We start from the raw sequence: 26,651 nt of genomic DNA, 5'->3' as shown, positions 1-26,651 counted from the left end.
TGGTGACTCATAATATCTGCGCTCCACTGATAATGGCTTTTTATAGTTGTGGTGCACGCGCTTAACTCAAGAGTTGATTGAACTAACTCATTTCAGCTGTTCTGTAACCGAAAACTCAGAGTTTCCCATCTCAGGGTAAGTCAACTCAGAGTTCAAGTTTTAACTCAGAGTTGGTTGAACCAGCTTTCTGAAACAGGCCCCTGCAGAACTGATTAATGTTGAATAAGCTTTTAATAATCCCAAACATATAAACAGTAAACTTTTGACTGGGACAATTAATAAAAATGCACTTTTATTGAGAAACTTTTTAATTGTACACAAAAAAAAAAAAAAAAAAAATAAAGTAAAGAAAAGAAAAGAAAAGAAACACAAAGGGACAAACAAAAGGGCTTCAAGCACGTGACAAGATGACATCTGATGTTTCAAACAAATGCTGGTCGGTCACTGATTGCAATAAAACACCAAACAATAAAACAAAGGCATCAAAATCTCAAAAGGCTCAAAATCTTCCAGAACGTTCCCGATCTCTTGATCTCCTCCTCTCCCGTTCACGACCTCCACGGCTACGATCCCTTGAACGAGAACGTTTTTCACGAGACCCTGACTGAGAACTAGGTCTAATGGAAAGAAATTAATTTACGTTACAACAAAATTGCCAACTCCAATTAAAGTGACAAATCTTGCCTTTGAAAAAGGAAGGTTTTTAGTACCTTTTCCTACGACGTCCATAAAGATCTCTCCTGAGTTCTCGAGAAATGGGTTTCAAGTGCATGAAATTACAGAAACCACCTCGAGTGCACTCCCTGTGGTGAGACGAGATACAGCACAAAACATTGCTATTAGAACATGAAACCAAGTTTATTTATTTCATGAAATTCATGATGTCAACACTAGTTATACACTAGCATTAGTGTTACATCACTAAGTTATCCACTTAGGCACAAAGTAAGAGAATGAAAACAGGACCACGAAAATCATGAGGTTGACAACTCGGACAATATATATGACTAAAATGTCCCAACCCCCCATTATTTTGATATTGTTAGGAAGACAACATTTTTTAAATTGACATTTATAGGCTGGTCCGCCTCAGCAGTCTAACAGCACTCATCAGTCTCAAAATGATTGAGATGGCCAATCATAAAGGCAGAGATTGTTACTGTTTACAGAAGCCAAACATAAATTAAAGGCAATGCTTCAGTTGTGCAATGCTTCAAGTGAAAGAGTGCGAGCTAAAATGTAAGCAGCTAAACACTTCCATTTTCCCTTAAATGCTTTATTTATGAATTATTCAATTAATAAATAAAAGATTAAATCAGTCATTAATATGTGCCTTAAAATGTGACATATATTAAAATGTTTTGTTAGACACTGACCCCATTTCATATTGTCTGCAGCAGGCTTCTCTGAAGTCTGTAACTGGGGAAAGTTCTGAATGTATCGGCTGGCCATTAAACCAGCGATTATTCAAGTCCAATACAGCCTTTTCAGCATCCTCTTCCCGCCGAAACTGTTAAGACAGTAAAACAAAACAAAAGGTTAAACCTTTCCTAGTCTAATTTGAATGCAGGCTGTTACAGTTCCATTGTTTGAAATACTGAAATTAAATATTCTATAAAGTGGTCTTTTAAATCAAGCAAATGTGTACCTTCACATAAACATTTCCAACCAAATGATCACCAAGGTTATCACACACATTCATCTCCTCGACCTCTCCATACTTCTCCTCCATTTCTGTAAAGACTTCCTGTTGAAATCATAAACAATCGGCATTACAAAATGTAGGAGTAACTACTTCAAGGGATAGTTCATCCAAAAAAGAAATTCCGCCATCATTTACTCTCTCATATGATGTTTAAACCTAAATGAATTACTTTGTTCTTTGTAACACAAAAGAAGATATTTTGGAAAAAATATCTAACATTCTTCAAATTGTCTACTTTTTTTGTTCCACAGAAGAAATAAAGTTCTTTTCTTCAGTTTTGGAAGGACATGAATGAGAGTAAATGTGATTACAATTTATTTTTGGGTGAACTCTCACTTTCACTTAACAACTGATTCTAATTAATAATTAGTATCATAATATAAGTATTATAATACAATATAAGTATTATTATGCATTATAAGGCGCACAACACAAATAATGTTGATATCACAAAATAAAAATTATGTAAAAAGATGATTATGAAAAAAAAGGAAAAAAAACTGAGAAAGAGCTACTGTAAAATGTGCCACTCAGACCTCCACAACTAAAAACCTTGGGTTGCCAGGATTTCTCCATCACCCAACCAGCATGGCTTTTAATGGCTTCATCTAAGTGTAAATATTAGTCTCATCCTTGTTGGGACATCACATTAAGTAGATGTTAGATGTGCACATTAATAGCAAATGTGTAGTTTACTCATGTGTGGGATTTTGACCCTTGGAACATCAAGTCATTTTTAAATCAGGTCCACCGGTCTAATGAAACCAAAAAGCTCATCCATGATGAAAACTCACCTCAAAAAACTCATCATAATGCTCCTGCATTTCCACATCACTAACAGCACCTAGCAACAATTTTTTTTAAATACAATTAGAACAATGCAAATTGTATCAGAGGGCAAGATATTTTGATATATAGCCACCATTGCATGCAAATAAGTAATACAATTCTAGATTAACTGGCCCACCATAAAACTGGATAGTATAAAAATAAATAATAAAAAAACATAAAAATATTACATAATATATGATCTGTTGATCGTCAGACTTGATATTGAATTTACTATGACATACATTTATTATTTTTATTAACATTTTGAACTGAGAATTCAGAGAGGAAGCAAATCTATGTCAGGCACAGTAAGCCTTAGTATTTATTCAATAATAATAATAATAATAATAATACTACAGGTCAAAGCCATGTCTTTTCCCTTGATAAACGACTTTACATCTCATTATAAGTCTCACTGTTATACATTACTCATACAATTCCCAAGCAAATGTTTTTAAGTGTGATGCATACTTGTGGATATAAAGTGCCTGCAAAATCTAAATCCTGGAATAAATACACCTTCATTATACCTCTAAACATATGGCCATGGTACAACAACTAAAGGATTTTAGAAGTATTTGTAAAAAGTGTATTTTCCAAAAATATTTTCTGAAAAGGGATTAAATAATTGAACACTGTTATGGATGCGTTTGAAATGGTAAAGAAGTGGTAAAGAAATGGTTAATCCTGCAAGCGAGTGGGGGGACAACTTACAGTGTAAACCATCAGCAGATTGGGCAGAGTTTTGAGGGTTACGGTATATGTTCATGAGGACAATAGTCTGAAATACAAAATGTGCATTTTTGAAAAACAAACTCTAAGACTGTTTAGCATCCAGGTCTATAGACCACATGGGATATCAACATTATAAATTAGGCAATTAATGAAAACAAGTGAATTGGGAAGAGTGGGGTCAGCAGGACAGGATCCATCCAAAATGACAAGAGAACCTGTACGTAAAGGTCTCAGGCCTTTGTTGAAGCAGAAGACTGTCTTCTGTAAACAATAATGTAAATATGTACAGTTTATTTAAACATTTTAAACAAGGGCTCTAAATAAACTCATGAGATCATTACATATTTTCAGAGTTATGTCCAAAACAAAAACATGACATCTGCTTTTTTCAAAGTACTGAGTCCTTTACTGGAGGGAAATAAAGATGAGTGGCACTGAGTAGTCTGCACTGAACTCATACTTACCTTGACATTAAATAAATAAAAAATAGCTCTGCTAGGTAGGAATCAAAACAAACCCAGAAACACTTATACCCATTTTCCATCAATATGTTGCTGGTTTTCATGCAATCTGGGAGCCTGTCACAAACTGGCCAAAAAAATCAAATGTGCCATAACGGGTCTTATGTGGCTAGGATAAGTCCGGTTTGCTTATGTGGCAAACCGGACTGAGCATTCTGTCCATGACTCCTACTCTTTTTCGATGGTTGCAAGCTCACTAATTAGGGCCCAAGCCCTGAAAGGGTGAAGGCCCTATTGTTTCCGGTAGGATTATTTATTATTAGGGCCCAAGCCCTGAAAGGGCGAAGGCCCTATTGTTTCCGGTAGGATTATTTATTTTTATTAGGGCCCAAGCCCTGAAAGGGCGAAGGCCCTATTGTTTTCGGTAGGATTATTATTATTATTATTATAATTTTTCTTACGACTATTCAGGCACTTTTGGGGCCCTTAACATGCTCAAAAACGCTTGAAACTTTGCACACGGGTCAGAACCCGCGGCTATCGGGACCGGGCTGAAGCTGGTACCCGGGCGTGGCAGGGGGGCTCGACAGCGCCCCCTGGAACGGGGTCCGAAAACTTGGTCCATAAATCAAACACGCTTGCATGTAATAATATGAAACTTGGTACACATAAAGATCTCATCAGACCGAACAACTTTTGTGCTCTAAGTTTTACACAAGCCCAACAGGAAGTCGGCTATTATGGGTTGTTTGAAAAACGTACGCTCTGGAATTGAAATACTCCTCCTAGAGAATTCATCCGATCCCCACCAAACTCGGTGTGCATGAAGTCAAGACATTGAGGACGCTAAATTGCGGACGGATTTTTGATATCTCGAACGGTTTGGCCGTGGTACGTATAATGTTCTCGTCGAGCCGGACAACTTTCTAATTTACATTCATTACCTCCGACCAACAGGAAGTCAGATATTTTGGTTTGAATGTGGATGTTTCGAAGAATTTTCTCTCTCTCTGTGAGAGGGAGAGGGAGAGGGGGGGGAGAGATTTTTCTTTGAGTGAGAATACTTTTAATTATTGGTTTTCATGGTTTCAGGGGCTTTTGGGGCCCTTAACATGCTCGGAAACTCTTGAAACTTTGCACACAGGTCAGAACCCGCAGCCATTAGGGCCGGGCTGAAGCTGGTACCCGGGCGTGGCAGGGGGGCTCAACAGCGCCCCCTTGAACGGAGTCCGAAAACTTGGTCCATAAATCAGACACGCTTGCATGTAATAATATGAAACTCGGTACATATGTGACCAGTCACGGAAAGTAGGGACACAAGTCGGTTCTGGGGCATTTTGAGTTATTCACATATTCTGAAAGTGTAGTATTCAAGCTTTCCAACGATGTGTAACATGTAAATCTGATAATATTTGGAGAAGTTGTGGCCATTTGAAGGTAGGCACTCAAAAAAAACTGAAATGGTAGAAATCTGCTTCTAAAGATTGGCAAGTTCTCGCCCTTCTGGGAATGACAATAGGGCTCATTTACATCTCATTTAGATAAGTCATACCCCCTGTAAAGCTCCCTGTCTCCCCCTCCCCCCTGAATGTACCAATTCTACAAATTCTCTAAATAAAACATCTCCAGTTAACTGGCAGAGCATTCATTTCGTTCGTTTTTTAAATAAGATACTAGCGCTGAAATGTGTTTTTGTTTTTTTTAAATCAAGTGATCAAAGTGCTCGTTGCCGCTCAGTGGCGTAGCGCAAACTGGGTTGGCCCACCCGCAAGAGTGGAGGCGGGGCCCCTCACCGCATAATTAGATGGGGGATTCACCTTTTCATTCAAAATCGTGAATTAGTACTGTGGAATTTAATAGTATGTAATTATTTCGTATTTATTTATTAAGAACTTTTCACAAACAAAAAAAGAATAAAAGAAACACCAACAATAAAACAGCAATTACATTAACTTGTTAAAATGCAAGGGAGCACATGACGTCAAAATATTTTTTCTATCTGCAGTATACAACAAAGATTCATGACGTTTAACATTCAATAAAGGTAATATATATTACCTTTAAAATCCTCCAAAGCGCCCCTTTCTCCTAGCATTTTTCTGCGCAAAGTCCTTGACAATGTCTGTTATGTCCATCTGACGCGCGTGCTGGCTTTCAATGCTGAGTATCGCAAGTTCAGAAAGTCTGTCCTGGCTCATTGTGCTTCTCATGCAGGTTTTTATTAGTTTTAGTTTAGAAAAAGATCTCTCGCCACTTGCCACTGTGACGGGGACGGGTAAAACATTCGCACGCGACCGGGGCTCTCTCTCTCTCTGTGAAGCTGGTATCAACAGGGCACATGCGAGGGAATGCAGCTCGGGACTACTTTGAAAAGATTTTGAAAAGATTAGCAGTCTTTTAAATAATGCATGAATGGGGGATTTTCATGAAAGGACAAAATTTTTTAAAGTTCAAAGTTGTGATTTTGTTTTCAGATTTTGGGAGAGTGCGCTGCCAGCAAAGACGGGGCGGGGGCAACTGCCACTTCAGATCCTGAAGATGATGGAGATGGAGACATCTCTACAACGGACCCTGAGCCAGTAGTGGTCCATCGTGGATCACAGTGCAACATAAGATGTTTACATCGTTCATTAGGTAGTTAGCTTATATCTAGCATTCACCATACATGCCATATACAATCACAAATAAGGATTACATGTCAAAATTTTTCATGATCTCCATGGTTACTATTTTGTAATTTACACTTTTCAGACAGTAAACAAATTATTAACTTCATAATGTTAGAAAAATATATTTTGTACTGGGATGCATTAGATAGTGCATGTGTTGGTGCCAATGAATGTACAATGGTGAACAATTATTAAGATGAATCTCTTTCATCTAAGCTGTACAGGTAAAGCCTCAGATGGTGGATGTGGGGACTCAAACCGAAAGGTTTGAGCATCACAGATCAACTCCACTGGCCAGTCCGGAAACAAAGTGATGATGAATGGTCATTTTCTGATATCATCAACCATTCTGGTGATATGTCATGGAGTCCAGGGGAGGAGATGTTGAGCGAGTCCTCTGAGGAGGAACCAGAAGAGCTGGAATCTCTCAGTGACCCAAAGTAAAAACCTTTTTTATTAATGGAAACTCTTTCTGATTGTGTATCAAAAAATGTCATAGTCAGAATTAATGTGTTTTTTCTTTTCTTGTTTTCAGTGCTGTTGACAAGTTCATTGTTTGCCAGAGGCAGTTGCTGTCTTTGTTCACGGTTTGTCCTGCATGCTGTGGGGAAACCCAGGGACACATAATGCACCCGGAAGGAACCTTCATAAAAGTCAAGCAGGTAATGTCTTATTTGTCAACTGTCTGTGAGGAGCTGAATTATAGTCTGTGAATGTACAGTATGTATATTAATTATTTGTGTCTTAACTATACAGGTATTTCACTGCCTCATCTTAAAGCTGCTCTCATCTTTCAGGCCTGCGGAACTTGTGGTTATGAGCGTTACTGGCAAAACCAAGAGAAGGTGCATCGAAACATGCCTGCCTGCAACCTTTTACTCAGCGGTGCCATCCACTTCTCAGGTTGCATGGCTACTCAGACAATCAGGATGCTGAAGCTGTTTGGACTGCAGTGCATAAGTACCAGCACTTTTTTCCGCCATCAGCGCTATTACACTATCCCTACCATCGTGCAGGCCTGGAGGAATGAGCAGAGGGGGATCATCAGGGAGTTGAAGGAGACTGGGGGTGGATTGATCCTGTCTGGTGACTGCAGGTAGAATGGTCCAGCTCACGTCACTGATGTAGAACAGGTCAGTGTGTTTTTGCATTAACCTCTAAATGTAACTGTTTTTGACATTCTTAGATCAGATTCTCCTGGACACTGTGCCAAATATGGTAGCTACTCCTTGATTGAGGATCGAATTAAGTTTTGGATGTTCAACTTGTCCAAGTAAGTTGATGTCACATAGAAATCATGCGTCTGATTTAGTTACTGATATTGCTGTTACTGTTCAGTAATAATCCGTTGGTTTTACAGAGCTCAGAAGTCCCAAGCAGCTCTTGGTGTGAGCTAGAGGGTCTAAAGCGGAGTATGCAGTTCCTGATGGACCAAGACATGCAAGTGTCTGCTCTGATAACAGACAGAAATCGGCAGGTAATGATGCTAGGAGAGATCTAAAGCTGAACAGCATTGACATGCACAGTATCACTCAAAATAAGTTCTAAATTCTATAAAATCAATTTGTGTCTTCTTTGTTTTAGGTGGCCAAGTGGGTACGTGAGAAAATGTGTTCAGAAGGAACAAGGCATTTCTTTGATGTCTGGCATATTGGGAAAAGTATGTATTGTGATGTTGGTAGTTCTATATAATAGACTTGTTTTTTGTAGTTAAATTCACTTTCCTAATAATTAGTTTGCTCTGCTCTGTTTGTCTGCTCTGGAACAGGTGTACAGAAAGCACTGGATGCTGCTGCAAAAGAGAGGGACTGTGAGGATCTGAAACTGTGGAGGCCAGCCATTATCAACCATCTGTACTGGACCGCAGCTTCCACTCCTACAGGAGATCCAGATGAGATGCAGGCAAAATGGCAGAGTATGATAAATCATGTACAGGACATACATGGACACAGCACTCCTGCATTTACCAGCTGCGCACATCCACCGTTGGAAGGAGAGGCAAGAAACAAGGAGTGGCTGGAACCAGGTACAACATAGTAGTCTATGTTAAAAGATGTGAAATGTTTTGAGGCTAAACTTTTTTCAGTGCTTGTCAAGTTTAGTTTGGTTTTATCAATGCGTAACCCCATGTGTATTAATAATTACTTGTGTTATGAAATGCGACAGACTATATGACAGAATATGTTTTATTCAGGATCACCAGCAGCCACTAAACTGGAGAGTGTAGCTGCCAGGAAAGCACTGGTAAAGGATATTCGACAATTGTCACCTCAGCATCAGACATTCTCCCTGGAGGCCTACCATTCCCTCATTCTGCACTTTGCTCCCAAACACACTGGCTTTTCTTTTCTTGGGATGTACAGCAGGTAGTGTTATCACTTAAAAGTATCAATACTAATAAAATTAGGCATTTATTTTCATTGCAATACTTTTGTAGCAGGTAAATGATGACAGAATAAATATGGCTAAAAACTAATGCAGTCTTGTATAGCAGACCAAAATGTTATTGATTGATAACAGCATTACATATTGTTTGCAAAAAAAAAAAATTGCAAAGATGAGTCATTGTCTTAGACCCATTTGAACTGAAAACATTAATGTCATGTATTTGTGTTGCATTTCACTGCATTGGGTTAGCTTTGGAGGCCTAATGTTCTATCTTCTATCTACTTATCTCTTACAGACTTCTCTTGGCGGCCCTACATTACAATAGTAATGGCAACAGAGATGTAGCTCGAACCAGTGAGGGTGAGGCACGCTACGCCGTTCGCTACCCGCGGTTTCGGAAAGGTGGCTGGGTAGTCCACCCCATCAAGGAGAAGCCATCTTACGGTTAGTAGATTCACTTAGTTTTTCAATATCTTTTTTATGTGGGTCAACCATGTTACTAAATGTGTTCTAAACATTTCTCTCCTCAAGGATACGCAGCAAATCTTATGGTCTCTCTGGTAGAGGAATACTCTAAGTCACCACAGGCCTTACAAGAAAGCAGTGCTGTCTTGTCCTCTGCTGCCCCGCCCCCCCTCACCACTTCCCTCCAGAAGGTTGCCAAGGATGAGGCAGTCAGCCTCCATCTCGCACGACACTCACGCTTTAACATCTAATAAAATATCAATTTTACCAGTACAGTTTGTTTCACTATGGATTTATTAATCGTCTTCCAAGCGGGGCCACTGGAAACCTTTGTATGTTTGTCCCTCCTCTGCAAACTGCCTCCTTATTGCTTATGGCTTTCCTAATGTTCCTGCCTAGTATTCCGTACGCCCAGCGGACAACCTGCCTGTATGCTGTGTATCGGAACTGCCTGTGGTGGAGATTGGGACATAATTACATTTTGATCATACCATGTTTTCATAGTAAACAATTCCAATGGTAAATATTGCATGTCCTGTTGGCTGATATTCTACTGTACTACACAAAATTGTTTTTATAGTAAGTATATGGAAACCACTGAGTTTAAAAACCTGCTTAACAGGATTTACTATTTTGGTGTAGAAAAGCTGGTTCTTTAAATTGCAGTGTGAAATAATTTTTGTTCAAAACATACTCTGGTCTGCTGGCTTGGAGAGGGCCATGCTCCTGTCTGAAGTTCATGTATGCTATCTGCAGCACAAAAGGATTCAGACAGGATGCTTCAAACCCTGGATGGAGTGTGAGGCAGGTAATGTCTTCTGGGGGATCTAGGGTTTGGACAAGGGACCAATAGGCGTCGACCTCCCTACAGCACACACTCTCCACTGCTGATGGCATAGCCTCACATCTACCACACAAGCACCTGTTAAACAAAATGTGCTAAGATAAACTCACTCTCCTTCCCTCCTTGTAGCTCTAGTGGTTGGTGTAAGACCTTGTAAGAAACGACATGTAGACTACCTACTTACTTCCTAAAGCTTATGTAAATACGAACTGTAAAAAGACGACCCCCCCTTACATTTATGCACAGTATAGGCAGTCAATTAGATGCATTTATCTGCATGCCTTACACCCAGTATCCCTCCACGTGACAATAAAATATCCTTGTAACAATGACTATATTTACATGAACAGCATATTCCCATCCTAACCGGAACACTAACTGCTTTCATACACGTACTCCGCAGTACATGCGAGCTCATTTACATAATGTCCGTCGGAAATACTAGGAGGGGAGTAGTATAACAGCCGGCTAAGTTCGGAATTCCAGCTGGCCGGTTATGTTGTTCAGATATACGGCCCAAACGCTTGACATCTGCAGAAGCAGAACATGCGGACACCTAGGTCTGAAAGCAGCTACTGATTAAAAATCAGCTAGCAATTTCTACAAAAATTTCACGGTAAACTATGTTGTGCAGAAATGCACAGCTTTTCCATCCCTGTCCAGACTAGCTGACCGTCACAGATGTAAGCTAACGTTATAGCCTACAGCATTCATTTAGAATCTGGGATCTAAATTCAACATTTTAAGGCACGTTGCATATGGTGACAATCTAACGTTACATGGATGCTTGAAAAACAACAAAGTCGACAGCAATATTGCTAAATATGATTTATTAAAGATACTGCAATGTGATAAACAGAGACAACGTTAGCCACAATTAGCTATAGCCTGTGGTCACTCACCAAGACACCTGCCCAATTCTCCACCGATTCTCCTCACACCACAACTCTATCTCTCTCCTCTGTCCATTTACCCTTCCCCTTAACTCTGCCTGACCCCTCTCTTGCCTAGGCGGCTCATAATTATATGGCAATGGCCCATCGTAAGAGTTGACATTAGCCCCTACTGCAACCTCTTCACTGTCTGACTCCATTACGAAGAGATGAGATTTACCGGCCGTTGCGTCACTTCCGATCAGAGCGTTTTTGACAGCGGAAGTAATTTTACTCACACTTTCTTTTAAAAAACTTTTTTAATGCACATTTATGTTTAATTTCTTCACGCAAATCGAGTTCTTACACTATTTATCTACACGTTCATTCACAGCGATCTTCAACTTGAAAGATGGGCTTTAAAGATGCTAAATTGTGAACGGATATTGAATATCTCAAACGGTTTTGATATGGCGAGGGATTAAAGTAATGTCAAAAAAGGAATCAGAAAACATCTCATATCTTCTACAAATGTAATTATACACCGTTTATTTTTATATAAAATTATACAAATATTAGAACTAAACCCATTTTATTCTGTTTTTGCAATTCAAGAAGTATAAAAAAAGTTAAAAACAGGCTATTTAGTGCTATTTGGTTCAACAAAAAAGCAAACATAGGGCTATACTGCCCTCTTGTGTCCAAAAGGATATAAAAATAGTATATTAAACTTTTTACTAGGTAGGCCTATATTGTATTTAAATATAAATGTATTAGGTATATGTTTGTGAGGATATTTTCCCATCGGTTAATCAACGTGTGACACGAGGGGGTGCTTTTAAAATCGCTAATATAACAGTGAAAGTAAAATTCGGACGTCCGCACGGACATTGATAATGGTGCACACACGTTGGAAAGAATGATACTTTTAAACATAACACTAAACCGCCATTAGGTGTCGCCAGGCGACCGTCTTAATGAGCGAGTCATTGATTAATTCGTTCAAACGATTCGTTCGAATGACTGAGTCATTCATGATTGAGACAGATGTTTATGGATTGATCATTGAATCTTTGAGTCAACCGATTTGTTCAAAATGCTGAATCATTCAGTAATGAGAAAACAAGTTGCCGTGAGATGCGCGACGGTTCTGCTGTGATCTTTGTTTAACTATTTTTGCTACTGAAACAGAACAAAAACAGTCAATATTGCATCTAAAATGTAAGTGACTTAATTATAACTGTTTATTAACCTGTTGTATGAAATCAATGTCACAGTTTCAATCGTGATTGTATTCAGGAAACAGTAGCCTACTCGTCAAGTGAGGTTGCTTAACTCTATCATAGGTTATAAAATATATAAAAACTCCATATTTGTAATTTTTATAGTCAGTATGTTGTTAACTGGGTTGCTTTTTTGTGTGCTGCGCTCATTTGTTTACGTTTCTCCTGGAGAAGCTGCACGAGCCTCAGCAGCGCAACCTTGTTACCATTGATCAGTAATACATTTATTATCAACTGTTGATTGCAACTTAAAATGAATGTAATAAAATTAGAATAATCTCTCGTTTTAGTGATTCCCAAGTTATTTTTTGTCATTGACGTTCAAATCAGGCTACTCTGGTCGGGCAAGCCAAATTCTCTTTCAGGTAGGCCTATTGTATATATATATATAAATATATCAGACCTGCCAACCTTGCAATTTTTTTTGCGTATCGACGACGGGGGGGGGGGGGGGATTGTATGGGCGGTTTGGACGACGACACACATGCGTTATATAGTTGCATTGCATATAATGTGTGCTGGTCAACTAGTCTAAAATCAAGAAACCCCTAGAACACAGTAAAAAAAATAAAAATTAAAATTAGGAATTAACAAAAAAACTGTTCGCTCTGTTCTGCTCGTTCCTCGCCGTGGGCGCTCACAGTTATGAATGCCTGTTTAGCCAAGAGCTTTTAGTTTAATTTTAAAATGAACGCCATTTCGGGGGGTGGATTGCTTGAATTTATTTTACAAAAGCACAATGTTGTGTTTTATTGCGAGTGTATATAAATATAAGTAAACACTCTGCAGTTTGAATGATGTCCTGTATGAACAAAATGATGTGCCAATTATGTTTTTATGTGTCTGCTGTTAAATCACACACACATTCCAGCAATGCAAACTTGACATCGCAGCCTGTTCATTATAGCCTTAATAAAATATAATAAAATAATAAACCTAACATATACACACTGCTCTGTTTAAATAGTCAGTCGTACATTAACAGTAAGCACTGCTCCACTGTGATTTTTCCAAGCACATTTTTGCGCGTGTGAAGAGGATGATTTTTTCCGTCGATATTGGAACACGAGTGAAGTACAAAGCCTATAATAAAGAATAGTTTAGCATCCAAATACATCGCAACTGTTGAAACGTTTTGATTCTAATGAAAGGGTTACGTGAGCCCAACACTTACTTTCGTTTTTATTTTTACATTAAATTTAAAGGATTTTTTGTGGAACATTTTGAGTGTATCATAAAATCAGAATAAGGTAAGACAAGTAAAATTTCCCGTCTTTATTATATATTATATATATATATATATATATATATATATATATATATATATATATATATATATATATATATTAGAGGTCGACCGATAGTGGATTTTACCGATAACGATAGCTAGGTTGGGCCATACTTGCCGATAACCGATTAATCAACCGATAGTTTTTAAAATTGATACTGGATAAAAACAAACATAACACTCCAAGTAAAACAGTGCTGAACTTTATTATAAAAATAATAAAACTGTATTGAACCATGAAAACATGCTAAATGAAATAAATATATAATATGAATAAATATTGAAGTCAATAAAAGACATTCATTCAAACTGAAACAAAAAGTAATACTCTAAATAACAAATAAAACCAGTTACATTCAAAATGTAACTATTAAACTGTTATTTTTCAAGCCAACTTAATGAATAAAAAAGTAACAAAATTTGATCGGTATAATATTTGAGCAATACAATTGCACCTTGATCATTCATGTTAGTTTGATAGTGCATTAACTATGGTTAACAAATAAAAACCTTAATTTAAAAATGTATTAGTACATGTTAATTAACAAGTATTGAACAATCCTTATACAGAAGTTATTAACCTTAGTTAATGTTACATATGGAATTTTATTGAAAGTGTTATCATTTCATATTTAATCCAAACAGTCATGCTTAAATATCTACAATGCCAGAGCATTGAAATGACATAAATATTAAATGTATAGTCTCACACTTTTGCTTCTATTTTATAAACACTTGATGATTATCTAATCAAAATAACAAAACATGTATTAAAGTGATGACGAAAAAATAACCGAAATCTAATGCTTTTCTGATTTGTTTATATGTTTCTGTCGGCTGTATGAACATATCAGTTTGCTATCTTACGTCTCTAGCTTTAAATATGCAACTTCTCTGCATATTAAATGCATAAAAGTGACCAGCTGGATATAAACTAATTGTGACATTAAACATTCGGGTCGGACTTACGTTTATTTTTGTCAGTGTTTTAACCGCTTGAGGTACTATTAATGTTAGCGTCCTCTCAGCCTCGAAGGCAAACAAACATACTGTTGTGCTGTTCTTTCTCTACTAATGCAGCATTTAGTCAACAAATTAATCACTTTATAATGATATGACAAAATGTACTGTATACATAGGCTACCTTTAAGCTGTCGGTGCTTTAAACGCGCATCTGATGTCAGCGCTCTCCACGCAGCGTGTGCTCTCAGTGCAGCACGCAGCATCACATGTCGAAATAAACAACACGAGGCATCAGCGATAGTTTTTATTACACCTCTAGAGGCCGCTCTTGTACTGCATGATGCCAGCAGACCCTTCTCAGCTCTCTCTTACTGTGTAATGAATGACAGCGCGCGCTTCTCAGCCGCTCCAGCAACGGACGCAACCAGGAAAAACTATCGGTATGTATTTTTGCCGATAGCGATAGTTCCACCAATCAACTATCGGTGCCGATTCATCGGCAAAACCGATGAATCGATCGACCTCTAATATATATATATATATATATATAAATATAGCTGCGAGCAGCGATGGAGGGCCCAAGCCGGTGACACCGCCACCCCGGTGCCTTTAGTGTAACTAAAGGCACCAGGGTGGCGGTGCCACCGGCTTGGGCCCGCAATCGCTGCTCGCAGCTATATTTTCTCTTGTATCTCTGTAGAACAACATATTGCAAGTAGAGCAGTGTTAATTTTGACAGCAAATTTTTATTTATTTGTAGTTTAAAGGGTAACTAAACCCCTGGTCAGAGCCTGACTCCACCCACTGGCAATATTTGAAAAATGCTGGAAAAGTAGGCAGAGCCCAGTGGAGAGGGGGCGTGCATCTGTGACGTATCTCTCTGCAGGCAAGGGCGTGGTTAGCTGGTACCCTCTGACGTCAGAGGGTACCACAACTTCCAATAGGAAAATTCAACTGCAGTAGCCACTGTTCAACCTGAAGAGGGCAGCACTCAGACGTTTTTACACCATATTTTGTCAAATTAAAACACTTTAAACACAAATGTCAAAAAAACTACTTGAATCAATGAACAGCACTAATAAAGCCCCATTCTTACAGATCATTAACTAAAAAAAGTTGGTTTAGGGTTTAGTTACTCTTTAAGTCTTCCGACTAAAATACCATTTAGTTTTAGTCATCTGAATTGTTTGTTTTAGACAACTAAATATAATAAGATTTTAGTCGACTAAATCTACTCTAATCTAACGGGTTTAGTTCAATTATAATGCATCAATGAATCATTTCTCTAATATTTCCAAACTCATAATATACTCCTGGAGAAAACATTATTAACCTGGTAATATGAATGATATTAAGGATTGAACATGCAATACAGACACAGATTTAACTGCTGTGACATATAACATGTCTTTATTTATCTTCAATTAAATAAAACCACTTCTCATTAAAGGTGCATTAAGCAAGATTCTGAGTTTTTGCAGAACTATGCCACCTCTGGCGGCAAGTGAAACTGCAGCCAGAGATGTGCACGCTCATGGACCACACGCACGCTTGCACGAGCACGAGCTGTTCATAACCAAAGGAGCATCAGCCGCAAATCTTTTGTTTACAATCATAATGTCTTCAGAGGTAATAAAGTTATAAATCTGCAAGTCATTTTAAATATGTGAAAGGAAAGGCAATTGAGTAAATTACACACTTATGTGTGAGGGAAAAACGGGGGTAGTAGAAAACTTCGTTTTTTATTTCCATCTATCTCCATGTTGAACTGTGTTATGTGTTTACTGTATCCACTTATGATTGTATTATTATGGAAACACGTTCATGAACAATATAAGTTGTTACTTTGTAAAAGCTCAAAGCACAGTCGGTCAAAAAAGTACACTCAGTTGTCTCAAGGTAATAAACAATTAAATGGCACTATGACGTTACCATAAAAGCCAAACAGGCTAATCCGCCGAAGATTTGCGGGGATTTAGCCTGTTTTATTGATCTGCTAAGTAGCTTATTCCAATAGCAATACATCCTAATTAAGCAGTAATTTGCTCAAAATTTGTGTCTAATTATCTAACTTATATATCAGCATGTTATATCACACTCAAGATAATAGAACTGTTTTAATCGAACAGCAAATCATTAAACTACATGTAGTGCAGATTTATTTAGTAGATATTTTGCCAGGGACAATACACACTGATGAACATTTATGTGAAATGTGTCAATACTTTTCAACTGCTGTCCCTGGGCAAGGTCACAGTAGTTCATACATTTATAAGACAAAAAAAGGGTAACTATACACAACATCTATACACTTCCCTATGTTTACTCTCGTCTTATTCCGACGCCTGTCTGAGTCCAATTTTGCCCTTTTGGTTGCACTAGAGACAAGTTTTCTTTTTTTTTATCTTGCGTTGAGTTTGCGTTGGTGTTTGAAATGAACTACAAGCAGGTCTCTTACAATCCATCTTCTACGGAGAATGCCGGCGAATACACAAACCTGCCAGACATAGCTATGTGAGCGTGCCGTGAACGCGCATGACGTCACGCCCAGTCTAAAATTCCGGCCCGAATCCCTCTTATTTATTTTACTTTACAGGATTATAGAGACAATCTCATTGATCAGAGAAGGGCTCATTCAGCCCATCAGGCAATTGTTTAAGCATGTATGGGTTAGAAAACGGGTATTTTTAACATGAAAAGTTGCTTAATGCACCTTTAAGAAACAAAACGCGGTCTTCTTTTCAATTAATGATATAAGCCTATGCATTTTTTTCTTAATCCTTATTAAATATTTCAAAGTTATTCAGTCAAGAACATTGAGGGATTTTCTCTTTTTCTTTTGTTGTTTAATTAACATTAATGACCGACAACAGGTTATTAGGCTGCTGTCACTTTAAGGCTGAATACACTTAAGATATAACCGACTGTGTTTACATAACTACTTTTTGTGTGTATTTGTTTGTTCAAGAGCAGAAAGACGCGAAAGAGAGCTTGTGCGCTGACGTCTGAAAGGTGGCTTTCTGTGTGCGCATAGATAAACCGGACTGAGCTCTCTTGCTGGTGCACTTTTTGAGAGCAATATTAAGAGCTCCAACACATTTTCAGTGACAAAATTGAACGGAGTAAAACGTATTTTGAATGATTTGTACCTGGACTCAAACCTCTCTTTAGTTGTGATATAGTGTCTCAGTCAACATTAATACATTTACACTGGTGTTTTTACAATTTGAATATAATAATAATAATAATTATTATTATTATTATTATTAATAATAATAATAATAATATCTTTAATTTATATAGCGCCTTTCACAAAGCCCAAGGACGCTTAACAAACAGCAAAGGGGGGGGGGGGGGGGGGGGGGGGAATAAAGGGGAGTAAAACCAGGGCAGCTATAGCCCATATGCCTCAGCGAAGAGGTGTGTTTTAAGCTGTTCTTTGAAAGTTGCCAGGGTAGGTGCAGAGCGGATGACATGAGGAAGTTTGTTCCAGAGTGATGGTGCACCCACACAGAACGCTCTATCACCAAACGTCCGTAGCCTGGATTTAGGGACAGCGAGCAGGTCCTTGTCTGAGGACCGCAGAGACCGAGCTTGATTGTAGGGGTGGAGTAGATCAGAGAGATACTGGGGTGCAAGTCCATGGAGCGATTTGTACGTCAGGAGGAGGATTTTATATTTGATCCGTGATTTAACTGGGAGCCAATGAAGCTTCTTCAAGATTGGAGTGATGTGAGATCCGAGTTTAGTGTGGGTAAGCATCCTAGCAGCAGAGTTCTGTACGTACTGGAGTCTGTCAGTAGCTTTGCTGGGCAGACCAAGCAGGATACCATTGCAGTAATCGAGTCTGGTAGTGATGAAAGAGTGGATGAGGGTCTCAGCTACAGAGTTGGAGAGGCATTGTCGGAGTCTAGAAATGTTCTTGAGATGGAAAAATGCTGTTTTAGTTATGTTTTTGATGTGTTGCAGGTAGGAGAGAGTGGAGTCCATGATGACGCCCAGGTTGCGTATTTGGGAAGATGCTGATATTGAACAGCCATCCACATCCAGTATAAAGTCATCAACTTTTGCCCTTATACAAATAATACAGGGTTTTTCCTGCATAGAGAATTACAAGGCGGCCGCCTCCGTCAAATTTCATGCCGCCTCCGGCTCTCGACAAAACTCGGACAAACAGTCACATGCTCAGATACACTTTTTCCACCGTGATGGTTCTGTTGCGGGTTCCCGGCCTGTGTCCATTCTCAAACCGTATAGTTTAACCAATAGTGCTGCGCAAATCATCATAATCCGCAGGTCGAGCGAGGCCGGCCAAGAAATAAAAACATAACATTCCAATTAATCGAGGGTGGATGACAGATAAATCATTATAATGTGTTGAGCTCAATAAAGACACGGAACTCATCACGGTAAAACGCAATGAACGCGCGTCACTCTTTTACGTTTTCAACAACGTAATTCTCTTCAGGGAAACCCAATCAAGGAAAACTTAAAGGAGACATATGCTTTTAAATCGTTTCTTTTTACATATAAATCATACATTTGTAGTCTATATAAAGCGGAACTGCAATGCTTGGGTCTGAATTCCTCATTATTATAGCTCCACAGGCCCCTTTTCTACCCCTTTTCTGATGTGCGTCTGAGAGCAACTCGTTTTGGTGCGGTCTCTTTAAATACAATTGAGACACTTCATACCCCGCCCCCTCTCCAGGTTGTAGCGGTGACACTCGGTTCAACTCCACCCCGTTCGGCCATTTTTGTAGTTTGATAGCAGATATACGATTATCTAGCGGCACAGAAACGTTTTATTCACACGTTATTAACAAAATGTCAACAACGGAAGACTTGTCCAGCCAGCCTTACATGTTCGAGCCAGAGTCGGAGCCGGAGCGAGATGAAAATGAAGACGACGAACCTGCAGAACAACGTCTTCATATGGATGTATCGCAATGGTGTGCTACTGTATTTACACATGAAACTTTGGTCTTCCGACCTTTTACCACCGTGTCGATTTATTTTGATTAATATGTGCGAGGGAGAGAGAGCAAGACAGCGCCTAGTTTGGAGATGGTGAAGTCTTGTTTACACTTTCGCCTGGCGCGCGCGCACCGGGTCTCTCTCTCTGCTCGTTCTTTCAGTTAAACATGCGCCCTGTCACAAGCGCGGCAGTTCATCTACATTAGACGGTGTAATGAAGCGTGTGGGTTACTACATCCAACAACCGAACATTTTAACTTACCCTCTCGTAACTTCTGCATCCTTTAGCTTGGACTACAAAATTGCAGCGAGAAATAAAAATGGCGGATTGCTCGAAGTGGTGGGCCGGAAGTCAATGTCCTTATTTGGCAGTTCCGCTGCAAATACTGTGACGTAATAGTTCAAAAAACGTCATAGAGAACAGAAAAAAACGGAACAGGTTGAAAAAATGACCAAAACAGAATATAAAGATATCAACGAAGCACCTGAAGAGAATAATTTCAACTTTTCTGTACTTCTAAACACTCCAAATATACAACAAAATGCATTTAAGGGCTAAAAAAGTGGATTTAGCATGATATGTCCCCTTTAACAGGGCTCGACATTAACGCCTGTTTTTTTTTTTTTTTTTTAAGGGACAAGTGAGAGAGAATTGTACTTGCCCAACCGGACAAATGCCCTGATTAAAATGCCAATATCAAAAAATATCAAATAAAAAAAACAAGGGAATCACCAAAAACGCGAGGATGATTCTGATTTTATTTTATTTAATGTAAGTGGCGATTGATAGCCTATAATTGATAATAATATAAATGTCTTACCGAGTTTCCCAACGTTTTGATTGTTAACAGCCTAGTGTCTTATTCTAATTGAATGTATTGACCAAATTAAAGAATTTGAAATGAAAGATGGAGCATACATTTAATTTAATGCCATTTATAGAGGTAAAAAATTTATTCTGATAAGAGTGATTTCCAACAGTGATGTAATGAAACATTGACAATTTAAGTTTGACGAGAGTAAAGCCTCTGTTTAGGTTATTAAGGAAATGTAATTTTGCCAAAAGAAGAACTTTTATTTTAAATAAATATTAATTTTAAAGCAGCCTACTTCAGTGTGATATGTTACCATATCATCATGCTTAACACTGAGAATTTGAATAATTGTAATGTGATGATCAGATACAGATATCTAAATCAAAGAATATCATATTTTGGGCGGTTGGCGGGTGGATTATTTTTAACAGCGGATTCGGGTGACTCAAAGTGAACCAGATTAATGAATTTATCTTTAAAACGTACAACATTTTCTTCCGGGGGGGGGGGGGGGGGGGATGCCCCTAGACCCCCCTAGAGGTACCAAGCTCCACCCACAAAAATACTGTGGGAAACACAGTAAGCTATATGATGGTCTACGAAAAATAATAATTTACTTATCTTACTATTAAAATAGATGATCAGGATTTTACCACCTCCGCCTCGTTTTGAGCCAGGAAAAACCCTGTGATAGTTTGAATTAGACAGATTAGACTATGGCAGGGCTGCCACAGTCTAGGTAATGGGAAATACTGTATCCTATATGCTTGCCCATGATAAGTGCTATACTTCTTCTGAACTATAAAAGGATATTTGTGAAATAATAAGTTTGTTGGATTGTTTAGGAAATTGTTGTACGTTCACATTTAGGATCACTGCACGCACATCTTTACTACTGAGATCCCTGGTTCAAGCTTTAAAGGATGGTGCAATAACAGTTTTTCCAAACCTGAACTGCTTTTTCTTTGGAGGGAAAACGTGCAAAACGGTTCAAGAATGGGAATCATGTCAGGCCAAGAATCATGTCAGTGGAAAAGGTGCATCAAAAATTAAGGGACTTTTTACAAAACAGCAAATCCAAACACATTTACTGTTTGATAGAAACAGCACTGAGGTTTTCGATAAGGTTTTACTTATGTGTGTAATGTACTAATGTGCAGTAGTGGTCCAGTGCTGAGGCTGCCTCTGCTAGAGTTTTACCTCAATTATCTGTGATTAAAATGGGGATTTCTTGCTTACCCCATAAGCTAGCATTATCTCATGGAAAAGCGGGACTTACAGCGAGAGGCGTCGGCCGTCTGTGCACTGTTTTGGGGGTTACGGTAGATGTTTTGAATCAAGATGGTCTGCAAAAGGAGAAATTAAAATATGTATATAAATATTTTCCAACTGGCTATTTAAAAGAGAGCTGCAAATGCAAACGGCTGAGGCAGTTGTCTTTGTGCATCAAATAGAGTGAAATTTGGAAGGGCCAATATTCAACTCAACCCCCCGCGTAAAAAACGCGTATTGGAGAGGAATTGCTCTGGCAAAAAAAGCCTGGTAAAAAGCAGACCATTTAGATGATAGTCATCTTATTAAGCCAAGATGCAATTTCTTCGGTGTGTCTCCGAAACTACAATGGATTTCCCAGCAGTCATAGATCAGCTCTCAGGAGCTTTAAGACAAAACAGACTGAAACTATGAATGAATTATGAACTACAAATGACCCTGTACACCAAATGTCATGAATGTGTTACGTGACTGAAAGGCAGTCTGCAAAGTAATATTGATTACATGTAAGTTACATTACAATGCAACACTATATCAAATATCAAAAACAACATGTATGTAAAAGTGAAAATGCAAATACAGGGCTACTTTCAGTTAAACTGAACTTTGCGATGATAGTGTGAGCAGGGCCGTTTCTTACCATTTTCACACCCAAGGCAAGATCCCCATTGGTTTTTTCACTTTCAATAATGCAATAGTAGCCTATTATTTTTTTTAATGAAACGTAAACATGTTATATTATAACACTTAAATTAGCCCAAGCATATATTAAATAATTGTTTTGTAATATTACTTGACATTCTAAGTAAGTTAAAAGGATAGGTCACCCAAAAATTTAAATTCTGTCATTAGTTCCTCACCATCATGTCGTTCCAAACTGGTAAGACTTTCGTTCATCTTCGGAACACAAATTAAGATGTTTTTGAAGAAATCTGAGAGCTTTCTATCCATCCATAAATAGCTACCCAACTGACCCTTTAAAAAGTTCATAAAGAGAAGGTAAAACTAGGGCTGGGCGATAAAACGATAACAATATGTATCGCGATAGACACACAATAAATATCAATAAAAAATGCGTTCGATAAAACATTCGATACATTTTTTTTTTCTTCGTTGGAAGAAACCAGAGGTTGCGAAGCAAGTTTGGTTGCATTAACAAAGGCACTCACTTTCTGGTAACCTAGCAACGTAGGGGGTGACATGCATAGACATCCATATAAGGCTAGATGTCTTAAGGCGGAGTCTCGAATGGCATCACCAGCAGCCATCTTGTCACAGGGAAGCTTTCTGGCGAGCTCTGTGGTATCTGAAGTAAGGTGAGTGATCAGCACGAACACAAATCCTCTTATCTCGCTGAAATCTTGACGGATTTACAAACGGTTTGGTTTCTTACAAACGTTATTAACGTGGCTATAATTCTGAACGCTGGAACATGTTGAAATTATTCATATGTATGCAGTGTCATAACTACATCTCTGACGTTTATAACAAAGGGTGTGGTGGCGGGCCAAAAAAAAAAAAAATGTAGCAAGTTATGGTTATTTAAAAGTACATGCACCATTAAAACACAATGTTACGAGTGAGCGAGCTCCCTGTGGCAAGATGGCTGCCGTGTGCGGACGTCGAACTCCATTGGCCAGCAGCGCGGACGAGACATCTAGCCTTTATTATATGAAATCTATGGTGACATGCTAACAGCCGGTCATGTAACAGTATCATGTTTGGTTGCGCCATATCGTTGTCTCGTGTTGGATTCTTCAGCAACAGAACCGCCGTGGAGTGATAAGTGGAAAATGAGTGCCGCAGCAATTGTTGATAAAACAGGAAAAGTCAGCTCACCAGTATGGCATTTTTTTGGATTTTATAAGTCTGACCGTAGTCAGACCAATGTCGTCGGTTTCTCTATGTTTATATTTAACACTTTGCACTATTTTATTACACTTTATTAAGCATTTCTTATGTATTGTTTAATTTTGCACCTTAATGTTAAGAGATAATTGTTAAGTGTTCATTGTGATTTTAGACTTAATTATTTGAGTGTTTTCCATGGTTGTGTTGACATTTCTGCCTTTATAACTGAGGGGGTTATAATCAGAGGAAGGTTAAGTTTAAAATGAAAAAAATGTTTAAATGTAATATATGTGTCTCCTGGTCCTTATTTTAAATAGGTCATAAAAAAGATAAACGTTAAATAGTAAAGATAAATAAAATAAAAAAAGATGGATGGACAGAAAGCTCTCAGATTTGATCCAAAAGATCTTCATTTGTATTCTGAAGATGAACAAAAGTCTTACGGGTTTGGAACGTCATGAGGGTGAGTAATTAATTCATTTTAATTAATCATTTTTCTGTGAAATATCCCTTTAAACTAACAAAAACCAAAATCACATACTAATGCCTTTTCGTTACACATATTTTCCCCTACCTTTCCCTGTAACAATTTGTTTAAATAATATTTAAAAACATTTATTTTTAATGCTAATATTCAGCTGCTTAAATCTACTTAGCACATGGTGAATATTTTGCTAAAATTAAAGTGGTTGAGGCACTCAAGCTGGTGGCCCCATGGTAATCGCCTAGTTCGCCTGTGCTTAGAAATGGCCCTGAGAAAGTAATTTTAATGCATTTATTGTAATGGAACACATAAGCTCAATTATAAATGTATCACACACTAACATTCTACATCGGAAACATATAAAGTGTTGTTTCACTTTAAACATAACAGAGGTAGATATTTTACAGATATTTTACAGAGGTAGAAATAAAACATGAGTGTAAAGTTTGAGGTGTAAACATACCTGACTGAAAGTTGGTTTATTATGCAATCTAGAGCACCGATCTCCATGACGACAAGCTCCAATTTTGAAATAAAATGAACAATTGACCCTAGAAATACGAAAAAGGTCACAGACTGTTTTAAGACATTAAAACTATATGACACGTAGGCCTAAATGTATCAACATTGACATAAATGTGACACATGATCAGACACTGTCAGATTGTACCATTTTAAAACGGTAACAACGTTAGAAAGACAAAAGCTGTGTCTGAAATCGCTCCCTATCCACTAGGCTATATAGTGCACTATTTAGGGTGTCGGCCATTTTGTAGTGGTGTCCGAATTCTGAGTGAACGACATCATTCCCTACATTCGTTCACTACTTTTACCCACAATCCTCTCTGAATTCGAGTGTACATCCGATGTACACTTGCTGAGACACTAGCTGTGTCTGAAACCGCTCACTCGTTCACTCATTCACTAATCCCTACATAGTGAATGGCAGTTGAGTGCACTACATCAGCAAAGAGTGAACGAAAATGAGTGAGCGAATTCGGACGCTGACATAATTATCATGCGCCAGAGAGCTCGGACAATTTCATCATAAACATTACTTACCCATCTTTGATATTTCCTTTTTTGGCTGTATGAATTGTATGTAACAATTGTACGTATGTATTTTTCACGTTTATTGCATTATTTGATCAAAAAAAAGAGACTTGCTTGTCATATTTATTTACTTTTTACATTTATATGTGAAAATAAAAGAGAACAAAACACTGCACAACACATTTGTTTATTCAAATATAGATATAACGGTGTATATATATATAAATAAATAAATAAATAAATACATAAAACTGTCAAAAAAAAAACTCCGTTATTTAAACATTACTTTCATTACTTTCGCGGGTTTCCAGTCAGTCAAATGATTGTTAAGTGTCCTTCAAATGATTGTTTTCTATCTTGCGTGCGCCGTTGCCATGGTGACATTGTTGCCGTCCGTCATATTTATTTTTCATTCTCGCTCTATCGCCTTATCGTGTTGGATTGTGGGAAATAGTGTCTCAGCAAGTGTACATCGGATGTACACTCGAATTCAGAGAGGATTGTGGGTAAAAGTAGTGAACGAATGTAGGGAATGATGTCGTTCACTCAGAATTCGGACACCACTACAAAATGGCCGACACCCTAAATAGTGCACTATATAGTGGATAGGGAGCGATTTCAGACACAGCTACTATTTCCCACAATCCAACACGATAAGGCGATAGAGCGAGAATGAAAAATAAATATGACGGACGGCAACAATGTCACCATGGCAACGGCGCACGCAAGATAGAAAACAATCATTTGAAGGACACTTAACAATCATTTGACTGACTGGAAACCCCGCGAAAGTAATGAAAGTAATGTTTAAATAACGGAGGTTTTTTTTTTGACAGTTTTATGTATTTATTTATTTATTTATTTATATATATATACACCGTTATATCTATATTTGAATAAACAAATGTGTTGTGCAGTGTTTTGTTCTCTTTTATTTTCACATATAAATGTAAAAAGTAAATAAATATGACAAGCAAGTCTCTCTTTTTTTTATCAAATAACGCAATAAACGTGAAAAATACATACGTACAATTGTTACATACAGCCAAAAAAGGAAATATCAAAGATGGGTAAGTAATGTTTATGATGAAATTGTCCGAGCTCTCTGGCGCATGATAATTATGTCAGCGTCCGAATTCGCTCACTCATTTTCGTTCACTCTTTGCTGATGTAGTGCACTCAACTGCCATTCACTATGTAGGGATTAGCGAATGAGTGAACGAGTGAACGAGTGAGCGGTTTCAGACACAGCATAGCCACAATTTTGCATTTGAAACCCTACATAAATCAATTATTCCATTCAACTCATGATGTCTGTACATGATATGCATTTAAATAACACTTTATGAAATTGGCGCCAGTGCGATTCCACTGCGGAAGCTTTAAATCTCACACACACACACACACACACACAAAACATTGTTTTGTGTTCAGACCGGATGCAAGCACTCAGCAGACAGTTCATATAGGTGTATTAGATTACAAATCAATTATGATGCACGGCTGAAACAAAATAAATCAATATAAGTTAGCTTACTTGTCTTTTTCTGTACCAAAAATGGACGCAAGATACTCCGCCATCTTGAACGGCTACGAATCTGCGAATTACGTCATTATGACCTAACTTCCGGCTTCGCGAGCGCGCGCACACGTCTACCTGTAGATGTCACAAGAGACAGACATTATTGCTCATTT

General features: G+C 38.1%; 3 protein-coding genes and 1 long non-coding RNA gene across 6 annotated transcripts in view; 2 read left to right on the top strand and 2 right to left on the bottom strand.

The window, feature by feature from the left end:
- Window positions 1–26,651, bottom strand: part of LOC309495663 — a 157,761-nt gene that overhangs the window by 116,687 nt on the left and 14,423 nt on the right. The window lies entirely within an intron of this gene.
- Window positions 276–26,587, bottom strand: LOC309495624 (splicing factor U2AF 35 kDa subunit-like). 3 transcript variants are annotated; one of them, XM_082165464.1, is made up of 8 exons: window positions 26,494–26,587; window positions 24,367–24,454; window positions 21,576–21,642; window positions 2,500–2,549; window positions 1,649–1,747; window positions 1,377–1,510; window positions 711–803; window positions 276–617 (listed from the first exon to the last, which is right to left on the bottom strand). In XM_082165464.1, exons 1-8 carry the CDS (start codon window positions 26,535–26,537, stop codon window positions 500–502), a joined length of 693 nt encoding a protein of 230 aa, XP_082021590.1. In that variant the 5' UTR covers window positions 26,538–26,587; the 3' UTR covers window positions 276–499. The 3 variants fall into 3 exon arrangements, with proteins under 3 accessions (XP_082021590.1, XP_082021588.1, XP_082021589.1); XM_082165462.1 differs by lacking the exon at window positions 21,576–21,642 and adding an exon at window positions 3,251–3,317; XM_082165463.1 differs by lacking the exon at window positions 26,494–26,587 and adding an exon at window positions 3,251–3,317 and having other exon boundaries at window positions 24,367–24,412.
- LOC309495623 (uncharacterized protein) lies at window positions 3,324–7,770 on the top strand. Its single transcript, XM_082165461.1, has 4 exons — window positions 3,324–6,841; window positions 6,937–7,063; window positions 7,199–7,497; window positions 7,588–7,770. Exons 1-4 carry the CDS (start codon window positions 6,645–6,647, stop codon window positions 7,676–7,678), a joined length of 714 nt encoding a protein of 237 aa, XP_082021587.1. The 5' UTR covers window positions 3,324–6,644; the 3' UTR covers window positions 7,679–7,770.
- LOC309495622 (uncharacterized protein) lies at window positions 7,655–9,238 on the top strand (the record flags this gene model as incomplete). The annotated part of the gene is made up of 6 exons (XM_082165460.1): window positions 7,655–7,674; window positions 7,762–7,878; window positions 7,986–8,061; window positions 8,170–8,427; window positions 8,596–8,767; window positions 9,085–9,238. The coding sequence occupies exons 2-6, from the start codon at window positions 7,816–7,818 to the stop codon at window positions 9,236–9,238; spliced, it is 723 nt and encodes a 240-aa protein (XP_082021586.1). The 5' UTR covers window positions 7,655–7,674; window positions 7,762–7,815.

The sequence above is a fragment of the Leuciscus leuciscus genome (assembly GCF_965113295.1).
Source record: "Leuciscus leuciscus genome assembly, chromosome: 3".
NCBI classification, from domain to species: Eukaryota; Metazoa; Chordata; class Actinopteri; order Cypriniformes; family Leuciscidae; genus Leuciscus; species Leuciscus leuciscus.
This window is presented reverse-complemented; position numbering and strand designations above follow the sequence as displayed.